Genomic DNA, 13201 nt, shown 5'->3' with positions numbered 1-13201 from the left:
AAAAGTGTAATAAACCCAGGCAAAAGGCATTAGTATGTGCATCTATAAAAAATTCTAAGAATTATCACTGTAATATATTCTTTATCATTCTACTTACACATGAAATTGCAGTAATGGTCATTAAAAATAATTAACCATAAAGTCTAAATTAAGCTTAGAAAAAAATATTGAAAAATACTACTGGGTGAATCTTGTGCTATAATTAACCTTGTGCTATAATTGTGATCTATACTTTTTTTTGGCATTTATCCAACTGTGCTGCAAAAAAAAAAAAAAAGAATCTTTCCAGATGTGCAGTTCTACCCAGATATGTTCAGGAAGCTCCAAGAAGTTTGTACAAGCAGAACAGTGGTAATTCTAGGCTCTTGTCAACCACAAACATAATCCAGAGTCTAAACATTCCCTTATTCTACAAATTCTTCTGACCTCCTTATGTGGCTTTGAAAGTGTACATTCAACTAACATTTTAAAGAATTCAAGTTTTATTATTGTCTCGTATAGGGAAAAACCTGAAACTAAACTACAAACTTCCCAATTTCTAAATACATTCATAGCTTGGATTTAAATGATGAATATGAAATCTTGTTCATATCTTAAGATAAGTGTGTAAACTGGCCCCCTCCTCCTAATGGCTTTTGAGCCCTGAAAACTTGCTTCATCCTGCTATTATAAAATCAGTGTTGATACTATTAAAACTTTAAAAGAAAAGAAAATGTACATATTACCGGAAAAATAACTGTGCTTTTGATTCCCATAATGTGAGTTTAAAGTTTAAACACGTTTCTTTTACCACTTTATCCCACCCTGGTGACTGTTTCCTCCAGAACACTAGGCATGAATAATGCATGCCCTTCTTGTTATGTATAGACTGTGCAACAGGGCATGCAACATTTAGACTACCATCTCATTAGCTCTCTGATTGAGAGGAGAACACTATGAAATCCCTAAATGATTGAAAATAGAACTAGAGCACACACACACACACACACACACACACACACACACACACACACAGCATTCTCCCAGGAAAAGATCCCTTAATGACTTTGCTAAGGAGCAGAGTGCACCCCACTCCTGACTGTCAGAGAGAGGCACACCCCTTATGCTTATTTATTAGTATGTTATCCAAAGAAAGGGGTTCCAATGACAGTCCTCAGTTCCCCTTTCACAGGAAAAACAAAAACCGTCGAGTGTGGCTCTATTGAACCAAATAAGAATGTGATTAAAATCTGTTAGCTGATCTTGGCGATGGGGCTGTGTAAGCACACTCATGCTTGTGACCCCTGGGCCAGAATGAGAGCAGATCATTCCCAGCCTTAAGGTGTACTTTGCCCAAAGAAGATATTCACCAGCTCCTCCTGGTCTCCCTGGTCTCCTGCCTGACCAACCCTGGTGTCTGTGGGCTGGCAGTCGAGAAATGCTTGCTCAACCAAGCTGGCTGAACGTTGGCTTCTCAGAGACAAATTGGGAAGAGTATGGATCTGAACTGGCTGGGGGAAAACTAAGCGGGGGAAAGCCCTATTTTATTCTTTTAATACAGTTCCCAGCAGGAAGATCAGGATAGGAGGTTCTCGCCTGCTCCAGATTAAAGGAACCCGCAGTTTCCAGGTGAAGAAGGGGGGTTCCTTGTCCAGCATTCGCCGAGTCGGCAGCTTAAAGAGCAGCAAGCTATCACGGCAGGACTCAGAGTCTGAGGCTGAGGAGCTGCAGCTGTCCCAGAGCAGGGACACTGTCACTGACCTAGGTAACATAGAAGAGTGGGGTGTGCAGGGACGTGGGGGGTAGGAAGCCAGGACCCAAGTCCTGGGACAGCCAAGTTCATTTCATCCCATGTGAACAGAGCAAGAGTCAGAGCTTAGAGAATGCATTCTTTAGAGAACCCCACTTCGCTCTTGAGTAGGTGCATCTGGCACCTGGATGTCCTGTCCGAGTGCTAACCCCTATTCAGCAGATGATGTGGGAACCTGAGACTCTGCGTTTTAAATAATCTTCCCCGTGAGGCAGATGCTGCTGACTCAAGGACCACCCTCTTGAGCTGTGAGAGTAGAAAGTGCTCATTAGAAAACAAAAGACCCGTTGGCAACAAAGACAGTTTTAGAACTCCAGGTGCTTGTATATCTATGCTACTCATTAGGACCTTCAAAGGCAAATGTTGAGGTCTTTGCTATTGTAGCCATCATTTGACAGTAAAAAAAAAAAAAAAACAAAAAAAAAAAAAAAAAAAAACCACCACCAGAAAAGGAGTAATTGTCTAGGTAGACTTGACACCTAGGGATCTTCAATGGGTCGCCTACTTTTCAGGGATGTGTTTCCAACCATCCAACGGGAATAGCTGTTCATGGTCCATTCTGTAAGGGTTCTCTTGTGAATGTGAAGTGTCCAGGGATGAGCTGTAAGTACAATGAAAGCACTAACACCATAGACTACAACCGTAGGCTATGAAGAGGCTCCAGGTCTCTGTGTGGTTGTGCAGTCTATGGGCATCTTCATAGACCAAGAAGAGACCTAGTAAGATAAGTGCGGAGCTCACAGGCTGACTATAATGAAGTCTTTAGTGTTCAAGCACATTTGCCCTGCCATTTAGTCTCTGCTTTCAAGGCAGCAGTAAGTGTGGATAAATGATCGATCAATGGATAATCTGTCAAATGGTAGCTGAGTGTCTAATCAAGGGAAGTTTAAAATAGAAAATGCTCTACATCTGCCCACCCTCGCCTTTAAAAATAGCTAATCTATGCATTAGTTAAGATTCTGCTTACTTTTTCAAGGAGATAATGGGCGGGGGGGAGTGATTTCTGTTGTTGAACGGTGAACATTATGACTTTACCATCAGTCAGCAGTTAGGATTATCCAAACCGATCAACCCATCTTCACCAGTCAAATCAAAGCAGTCAGACCAGAGACACAGCTTTGTTATTAAAATGATTCGTGAAGCTTTTAGATTTAAGGGCAAGGCTTTGCCAGTGATAAACGAAAAGGTGAGATTTCCTTTACACCTCCCATAGAGAGGACACAAGGATTGCTCACAGTCAGCTGTCAATGCTTTCAAATCACCTTAATCCTCCCAAGGCCTCCAAACAGCTCTGAGTAGCTCCCAAAGCAAAGCCTGATACCTAGAGAGCAGTACAGGTGCAGCCCCAACCCAGTGGAGGCATTAACCACCCTGTGATGTCAGCGGAGGTCATTTTGTGTCCCTGCTTGGCTACATCGGTGACATCTGGGCAGTCTGGAATGGATTTGGGCACATTCAGTATATAACTGGCTCATCTCAAGGACTTGATGCTTTTTTTTTTTTCTCTGCTCTCCTGTCTTAACACAGAAACCACCTTAGCAGAGATCACCAATGTCTCTGAACTTGTCGGTACAGGTGGTGATCAAGGGAGCAGCTCCTATTAATACTCTTCCAACAAAGTCCTGCGCCCTGTAACCTGTTGGGCCATGGGAGAGTCTGCCCTTGGATTCAAAAGCATGGACAATGACAGCATACTGACATGTTCTCCAGGGAGACTGAACATTGAACTCTTTCTTGGTAATTCTTTTCTTAAAGAAGGGAGTCCTTGGAGTGCAAGTGAACCCAGCATTGAGCCTGAGGGAATGAGCAATACCGGCACGGAGGAAAATTACCACAGAAACATGTCATGGCTTCATGTAAGTACCCACCTCAGCTCGCGAGAACAAATTACTTTTGGTACTGGGGAAGATTCTAGGAGAGAGAAATGGGCTATCAAGATAAGTGTGTATAGCATCATATTTTAGCTGAAGCTCTCAACTCAACTCATAATGAAAGGATGATGATGCTGGATTGTGTTTGTTTTAAGATTAAGTAAGACTAAGGCCTTTTTGATATGTGTCCAGTCTGTCAGGGAAAATAATGAGGATTTGAGCTAAGTTGCTGATCAAAATATTCTGAATGACACAGGCTAGACATCATGGTCAATTTTAAACATATTACCATGAACTTGAGAGCAAGGTCAGTGTCATTCTCCGCTCCATATCAGAGATGGGTGGAAGTGGGGATTTGATGTAAATATGTAGTACTTGTGTACAAAACAATTTTTAGCAATTTAAATTTAAATGAAAAATTGTGAATGGAAGAAGATTCTAGGTGAAGATCATGCCTCAGATAGATAGCTGGTGTGTAAAGGCACAGAGGTCTCTCTTAAAGCCTTTGGGTATAGGTTGGAGCAAAGATTTGAACTGGGCATGAAAAAGAAATGTGCTCTCTCCTTCATACTGAAAGAATGGGACCTCAGATATGTGAGCCTTCTGTACTCATCTTTTCATGAGCAAGGCAGATGAAAATTACAGGGATACAATGATAGCATGTCACCATATAGTTTGTAGAAATCCATAGGATGAATAGCACCAAGGGAGACAATTGGTATCACCTGTAGACTTTACTGATGATAATGCCAGTGTTGTCAGATTGTCATAACTGAATCACTGTCATGCAGGGAGTTGATAGTAGGCAGGATTGTTCACACATGTACCAAGGTGTTCTAGGGATCTAGCTATACTTTCTGCTCAAATTGGCTCTCTATCTAAAACTGCTCTAAAACAAGTTATCCTAATTTAAAAACTTTTAGAGTTTTTACAGGGTGCTTATTCCTATAGTGAGGATTCATTCTGTCCTCTGGCAGATAACAAAGAATTCCAATACTGGTTTTCTCTGTGCAGTGAAATTGCCAGAATATCTATTATTTTTGTCAGCTGCTTTCTTGCTGGCTTTTTTTTTTTCCTATTCAGTCAGCAAACACCTAGAAAGGAATGGCATCACTTAATGTCTGTCTTCCTCTCTGACCCTTTTTTTAATTGTACAAGTCACCTTTTTTTCCCCAGCAGAGGTATTAATACTGTTCAGACGAGAGCTAATATATAACAGGGTTGGGCTCTCAGTTTCTTCCATTTGTCTGGTATTTGGAGGTACAGCTGTACCTCAGGTCTTCTGCTTGTCTGCTGCAGTCTAGCCCCTTTGGTGGTTGGTCAGTGAGCTGGGAGCATGCCCTGCCCATGCATGTACAGGCCAACAGAGGATGTGGCTTGTGTTCTTTTACCACTCTCCATAGTATTCCTTTTAAAAGGGGTCTCTCACTAAGCCTGACGCTTACCCATTTTGGCTAAGTCGGCTAGCCGGCCGGCTCTCAGGATCTGCTGTCTTTGCCTTCCCAATGATGAGGTTGTAGGCCCATGCAATTACACCAAGACCTTATGTATATTCTGAGGTTTCAAAGGCAGGTCCTCATGCCTGCACAAGTATTCTTACACACTGAGCCACCATGCCAAACTAGAAACTGCTCTTATTGCTTTTACCACGTGGAACCTTGAATCATGACAAATTGCCTCATTTAAAGAGTCAGCTGAGAAGAGAGAAATCAAAGTCATATGCAATGTAGCCAGAGAGGGGCCATTCCAACACCTTTGCCATATGCTATTGGTGAGAAGCAGGATGTGATACTAACTCATACTCAATGGGAGGAGCTTTCACAGAGCGTAAGTACCAGATTGTGTAGATCACTGAGCATCATCTTAGAAATATACCTACTGAAGGAATATGAGTAGCAGGATTTTAAAGTTATGGATTATAGATTGCTAAACCAGTCGTCACTGACCTCAAGACTTCCATATCAGAATTCTCTGAGGCAAAGTCTAATGATATGCCCTCTCTCTCTCTCTCTCTCTGTCTGTCTCTCTCTCTCTCTTTCTGTGTGTGTGTGTGTGTGTGTGTGTGTGTGTGTGTGTGTGTGTGTACTTGAAAGGCTTTCTTGGTGTCTCACTTCAGCACCAGATTCAGAACAACAAGGAAACCTTTAGCGTCCTCATGTAGACCTGCTTCATGTGTCAGTATGAAGCAGAATGTCTAAAGATACACAGTAAACAAACACCGTTTGTATTTTCTTGGGAAACCTTGCAGGTGTAGACTTTGTTATCTGAGTTTGACAGGACATATAGATGACTGTTGCTTTCATCTATGCCTCAGAATAAATAAGACATGTTGACCTTAAGGCAGCTCTGCCAGGTAGGTTCAGTTGGCCTCCTCTGTCCAGTATGGCACACAGTCCTTCACGGTTTAGTTGCCAAGGTGAGAGCTAGTTTCCTGAGGAACAGAAGCATTCAGAGAGTTACTCTGTACATACTCCTTTAAGGAAGGTTTACTTTAAAAGTTGTGCACCTGAGGTCAGTTCCTAGAACCCACATCCAGTTCACAGCCATTCATACTCCAGTTCCAGGAGACACCGTCGTCTGGCCTCCACAGGCACCAGGCATGAATGTGGTACACCTGCAGACATGCAGACAAAACTCTCATAAACATACAGTAAAGTAAACTTTAAAACCGTTTTGACTTGTGAACTTGGGGTCTGGCGGCATGGCTCAGTGACAGAGTGCTTGCCTAAGTATGCACAGTTTTGGAGTTTAATCCCTAGCACACAACAGGCACAGTCCACAAATTTGCACTGAGATGCAGCTCAGTGACGGATATGTGCTTCGCATGTGCAAGGCCCTGAGTCGGAGCACCAAAATTGGCAGTTTCAATTTGCAAGTTTCAGTTGCAAATTCAAGGTCCTCCACTCCTATCTTAAAATAACTGCACCCTTTAAATCAGCTGAGTTTCTTTCTAGAATGCTAATGGGAACTTAGGAGATGTATTTGAACCAGACAAAACTATGTTTAAAAGAGGGGGCTAGAAGGGCTTTAGAGTCGGAGTAGGAAGTGTGTATATACAGTGGTGGAGAGTCAGCAGTTGAGCTGGAATGAGGCTTGATGGTGGAATTCCAAGTTCCAGTTCCAGGTGACTATCCAGAGTGAAGGCGCACACGTGTTTTCAAGCACTGCATAGGATAAGCGGGAGTTTAGAGTACACCCAGGTGTTCAGGGTCAGTGAGAGAACTCGGGAATTGAACTCAGCCCTGTAGAATCTTCCTTCAGACTCCTATCCCAGTGTAAGAGCTGGTTTGGGGTTCTGGAAACTGTTTGGAAGCCAGATACTTCACAACCCGTGTTCGAGTGTTTCTAAAAGATCATTTTATCGGTTATAGAGAGAGGGATTTTATACAAAGGCCAATTGAGCAGAGACCTGTAGCTAGCTATCCACCTGTGGTAATTACTGAGTTGCTCTTGTTTGCTCACTGCATAAGAGTCCATGCTCTGACTTTCCATCTTCCCATGCTTCTGTTCCCTCATTGCCCAGTTGAATGTGTGGGTTTATTTTTTTTCTTTTCCAGGTCATGATTTTACTATGCAATCAACAAAGTTTTATTTGCACACACGTGGACTACTGTCATCCACACTGCTACCTGCACCACAGCCGCTCCTGTGCCCGGCTGGTCAGGGCCATTAAACTGCTGTATGGGGACAGTGTGGACTCCCTGCGTGAGAGCAACAGCGTCAGTAATGTGGCTCTGAGGGGCAAGAAACAGAAAGAGGTGAGAGAGCAGTCACCGGGGAACACACCAGGGGCAGGAGAAAAGATACGTTTATAGTGATCTTCCCTAGAAATAACATGTCGAGCAAAAGCAGTTGTATAAAGCAAACTACAGATCTGTGCAGCTCTAAGGAAAGGAGGAAGGTATGTGCAAGACAGACAGATGCTTGGTCTGTGCTTGTGGGTATACATGGAACGTTTCCCCAGGCTTTGCTTTACAGGTACAAATTTAGAGGCATTGTAGCGGTGATGAGACTAGCAGCCCCCTGGGACCTGTGAACATGACACCTCACAGGACAAGTGACACTTTGCAGGTGTGTCCTAGATTGTCAGCATGGGCTCGGGGTAGGTATACGTGCCCTCATATAGGAAGAAAGGACTTCAGGGAGTCAGGGGCAGAGCAGTGACAACAGCAGAGAACACAGTTGGGAGCAGCCGCGAGCCCAGAAAAACTAGGAAACCCCAGACTCAGAGAAAGTCAAGGAAACAGAGTATCTCCCGGAGCCTTTCAGTTCCTTTGACATTTCCGACCCTCAGAATTATAAGATAACACACCAGGGGGTTTTAAGGGTGTGGGAGAGTGGATGGAAGCAATATAAACAATAAATGGCTCAACCATTTATAGATGAGGCAAACCATGCTAAGAAAACTCTTTCAAGACCCTATGACACTTCCAAGCAGTAAGCTGAGCTTTCAGCTGAGATGGCAAAAGAAGGTAACCACAGCTGCTGCCGTCCTGCGAGGAAAACTCTATCTACCCACCTGCCCCTAAACAGGCAGTAGAGCCAAAATGCCCATTCCACTGAATGCCATATGCCTCCTTTACAGATTCTTTTCTGAACAGTTTCTCAAAGAGAATTTTATGTAACACCTGCGCACTTCAACAAAGCATTCAAGATACTTCTCAGGTGAATCGTAGTCTGAGGCCAGCCTGGGATACGTAAGACTGTCCTTTGCCTTCAGATTCCATGTGTAGTCTTATCTGAGGGAAAGAAGCTAATCAATCGAACCTTCCACACTGACATAAAATTGCAGCAGTAATGAGTGCAATGGAGAGGTACCGTCTAGATTGATGTAAAATTACAGTAGTAGTAGCTGCAATGGAAAACCACTGAGAAAGATGATGACTAAAGCTGAGAAAAAAAGACAACCTTTCCTATAGAGAAATAGGTCGACTTTGACAAAAGCATTCTTCAGTATTAATTGGTTTTCTGGCCAAGGAAGAGGTGAATGCATGGAACCTTCCGTTTTTGGGTTTGGGTTTGTTTTTTGTCTTTTGTTTTTTGTTTTTTTGACTATATCCTTTGCGTCCCAAGTATCCTCCAAAGTACTTACTTGTGATAGAGGACTAGTAAATATTGACTGACTGAGTGGGGTTATAGACTAGGATGGCTTTTGAGTATATGTACCTGCAGCTCACCTGTGAGCTGGCAGAAAGCACCAGAATAGGTGTGTGACCTCCTGTTGTGGCGTTTGCTTTTGAAGGAGACCTAGCAGATGAGTCTTCATGCTTTATTGATTTTTAACTAGTCATCCACGTAAAGAAATAATATATATTAATGCTGTATGGTAAACACTGTATTTCCAAAATGCAAGCTTTCTGCTCAAGCCTTTTCCCCCCCCTCTTCATGCTATTTTATATTAGCCTGTTCTGAATCTGTCATGTGAATGAACAGTGCCCCCACTTCGAAAAAGGCAAAGAGTTATTGCTTCACCTTTTGCCTAAGACCAACTGTAGCGGCTGGGGGTAAATAAAACAAACTTTTCCTGTCAGTCAAACAAAAGACTTGAGTCAAGGATAGATTCCCCCAACAGGAAAAAAACAAACAAACAAAAAAAAAACTCAGTGAGGGTAGATACTGTGATGCTCGTTAATGCAAATGGCAAGAGGCTAACTGATTTCCTACAGAATTCCTTTCTAAAATGACTGAAAATGCTACTGTGAGTCAAAGAGCAGACTGGATCATAATCAGTAGGTCAGAGCAAAACACAGTAAACATACATAATTTACATGTCAACTGTGTGTGAAGCACAGGGGTCTAATTGTCTTTTGGAAAGGCTCACACTTCCATCTGTGGGCTGTTCTTTCCTAAGCCATAAAGAAACCCATCCCAGGAGAGCCAGGAAATGTGATTCCCTACCAGCACGTGTTATCTCCAAGGCATGTACCTCCCCTTTTGCTTATCTTTGCTGTCCTATATTCTGCTTGTTTGTTCTCTGTCCCCCTAAAGGAATGGCATTACGGCCAGCACCATAAATGAGCTCTCAGCATCACTCCAGATGTTAGCCCAGCCCATAGGTTTACTCAATAAGTATTCTCGAATTGTTCATGAATACATAAAAAGATTATTTTAAATAGCTAAATCTTATTTCTCTGTGATCAATAATCATTTGATGCAAAGAATACTTTTCCTTTCAGGCAAATTCACTGAATCCAGGTACAGAAAGAAAAACAGGGCCAATACCCAAGGAATCCATCACCAGGGCTACCACCTGACAGTTTCTCATCTCTGCCCCCGTCTGCATCATCCCTGCTAATGAGTCTGTCCTCTGGCCATCTCCTCTTGCTTTGCTCATCTTAAGTTTTACGTTGAAAATTCCAAGGTGTTGTCATTCTTTCTAGCACCTAACAGTTCTCACTATAGGGCACTAACTTGTTGGTGTCTGGTCTTCTTTTTAAGCCAAACACCATAAGTGATGATTCTTCGGCCAGCTCAGGCTGATTTTGCATTGCAAATATGATCTATAGCAATCAAGCATGGTGGGTTATTAAAGATACATTAGTTTACACATCCTACTTGCACACACACACACACTAACAGTCAGCCTTCCCCGGTATCTCTAAGAGATCTTATGGCCTTATGGCTGCTTCTCTTGACTATAGCTGCTATAGTAGAACTATATTATTAGTGGATAAGGTCCTTGTTATGTAAAATTTCCCAAGGAAACAAAATATTTATTTGCTTCATATAGAGAAGGAGCTGGCAAACCAAAGCAAGGATTCCATCCAAGTCCAGCTTGGTGAACCCATGAGTTATGTACTGTACCAGTGGGAAGTCTCCTGGGCAACAGAATTCCCTTTCGTATAATCTCTGAGTACCTCATATGAGCCTTAGGACTACCTCCCAAGGGTCTATCCTCTCTGCAGGTGGGAAGGAAACAGGTCATCTCCTGCTTGGTCACAGTTGCTCTGATGCATAACAGCCATGTTCATGTTCATGTTCATGTTCATGTTCATGTTCACGTTCATGTTCATCCCAGAGCAAACAGCTACACTACAGTCCTCCGTTAGTCATCACTCCTTTTTCTTGGCTTATTCACCCCAAATTTCTCTACAGATTCTTGCTTGATGTCTAATTCCTAACCATTCATATAGACCAGCGAGATCCCAAAGCCTCCAAAAACCACTACTAGATGCCATGGGAAATAGCTCTTCATTCCATTTAATGTCTAGATTCCTTTGACTTGAGTTTCATTTAACATAAAACAAAACAAAGCAAATCAAACAAAGCCTCTCACAGTAGTTTGTTCTGAGCCAAGAGTCACACCATAAAGGTACTTCACGACTCTGTCACCGGTGCACCAAGTCCCCTCACACGCGTTCCCATCTCTGGCATCTACTGCCTGACTCTAATCAAGTGACTCAAACACTGGGACCAGCATGTGGCCCTGATGTGAAACCCGCCCAACCCCCGCCCCTTCCACTGAAACCCACATGCTAGGTATCCTGGAGCCTAGGTATCCAGCACCATGCTTCCTCTGCACACATGCAAACACGCACTTTTCCCACAGGGCCTAGCAGACAGAATAAAGCACAACTCTGTGTTTTCTAGCACATTGGATTTACTGTAAGTGCTCAGCTTTTTCTTTCCTTGAGTTGCATACTGCCGTATCCTATATTTTAATTGAGAAGTATTTGTAAGTGTCCATGAAAAGGATACAATAGCTAGACAGAGGACAAATGATACACTTTAGTCTAAAATCATGGCCTGCCCCCTGCCCAGAGAAATGCTTAGCATAAAAATCACAGTGAAATGAGTTTAAAATTGGATGCCACACACAGAAAGCTATCACGGTTTTGCTAAGATGCATCAAGGGAGGAAGACTAAAGGAAACCAAGTAATTATTGTTATTAAATTGGGAATATGGGCATTTTTTGTTTTCATAGTTTCTGTCTTTTCCAGATACACTGATATTCACACATATTATTTTCTGAGTAGAAAGATACACCACACAGGTAGGAATTTTTAAATACTGCAAGTCTTTCAGAAGACACACCTGTATGTCTCTTTTTTTAATGAAAGATTTTCATGCTGTATATATCTTCATACAAGTATGTATACTATTTATACAGCATATTTCCCAAGTTTTATGTTTCAAAGAATATACTTCCATGGTTTTTATTCTTTTATCTCAAAAACACAGCAACAGCTCTTACCTCCTTCTTTCAATGTAGGTTCATTTTATTTATTTACTTACTTATTTATTTTTTTATTAAATTTTTATTTTTTTATATTAATTACAGGTTATTTACTTTGTATCCCAGCTGTAGCCCTCTCACTCATTCCTTCCCAATCCCACCCTCCCTCCCTCATCTTCTCCCTGCCCCTCTCTAAGTCTACTGATAGGGGAGGTCCTCCTCTCCTTCCATCCAACCCTAGCTTATCAGTTCTCATCAGGATTGACTGCAATGTCCTCTTCTGTGGCCTGGCAAGGCTGCTTCTCCCATGGGGGGGGGGGGGAGTCAAAGAGCTAGCCCCAGAGTTCATGACAGAGACAGTCCCTGTTCCCCTTATTAGGGAAACTACTTGGATACTGAGCTGCCATGGGCTACGTCCGAGCAGGAGTTCTAGGTTATATCCATGCATGGTTCCTGGTTGGAGAATCAGTCTCAGACAAGCCTCTGTGCCCAGATATATTTGGTCCTTGTGGAGCTCCTGTTCTCTCCAGGTCTTACTGACTCTCTCTTCTTTTATATGATTTCCTGCACTCTGCCCAAAGTTTGGCCATGACTCTCAGCATCTGCTTTAATACACTGCTGGGTAGAGACTTTCAGAGGCCCTGTATGGTAGGCTCCAATCCTGCTTCTCATTTTCTCCTACTTCCATTGTCCATCCCATTTGTCATTCTAAGTAAGGATTGATCTTCTTACCCTGGGTCCTCCTTCTTGTTTAGCTTCTTTAGGTGTACAGATTTTAGTGTGTTTATTCTATCTTATAGGTCTAGTATCCACTTATAAATGAGTATATACCGTGTGTGTCTTTCTGCTTCTGGGATACCTCACTCAGGATGGTCTTTTCTACATCCTACCATTTGCCTGCAAATTTCATGATTTCCTTGTTTTTTTTTTTTGCTGAGTAGTATTCCATTGTGTAAATGTACCACAATTTCTGTATCCGTTCCTCCATTGAGGGACATCTGGGTTGTTTCCAGCTTCTGGCTATTAAGAATAAAGCTGCTACAAACATGGTTGAACAAATGTCCTTGTTGTGTACTTGAGCGTATTTTGGATATATGTCTAGAAGTGGTATAGCTGGATCTCGAGGAAACACTATTCCTAATTGTCTGAGAAAGCACCAGATTGATTTCCAAAGTGGTTGTACAAGTTTACATTCCCACCAGCAATGGAGGAGGGTTCCCCTTTCTCTACAACCTCTTCAGCATGTGTTGTCACTGGAGTTATTCACCTTAGCCATTCTGATGGGTGTAAAGTGAAATCTCAGGGTCATTTTCATTTGCATCTCCCTGATGGCTAAGGATGCTGAGCATTTCTTTAAGTGTTTT

General features: G+C 42.5%; 1 protein-coding gene across 9 annotated transcripts in view; it reads left to right on the top strand.

The window, feature by feature from the left end:
* Window positions 1-13201, top strand: part of Unc80 (unc-80 homolog, NALCN channel complex subunit) — a 156851-nt gene that overhangs the window by 99653 nt on the left and 43997 nt on the right. For 7 of the 9 annotated variants that reach the window (XM_055616816.1, XM_055616815.1, XM_055616814.1 and 4 more), the window contains exons 27-29: window positions 1541-1744; window positions 3545-3645; window positions 7218-7418. In XM_055616816.1, the coding sequence (XP_055472791.1) occupies window positions 1541-1744; window positions 3545-3645; window positions 7218-7418 (506 nt within the window). The remainder of the gene's footprint in view (window positions 1-1540; window positions 1745-3544; window positions 3646-7217; window positions 7419-13201) is intronic. The other 2 variants (XM_055616820.1, XM_055616819.1) reach the window with 1 other exon arrangement.

This window comes from Psammomys obesus, unplaced genomic scaffold, assembly GCF_907164565.1.
Source record: "Psammomys obesus unplaced genomic scaffold, mPsaObe1.curated_primary_1811, whole genome shotgun sequence".
Classification (NCBI taxonomy): Eukaryota; Metazoa; Chordata; class Mammalia; order Rodentia; family Muridae; genus Psammomys; species Psammomys obesus.
The sequence above is the reverse complement of the archived record's forward strand: the minus strand, read 5'-3'. Positions and strand labels throughout refer to the sequence as shown.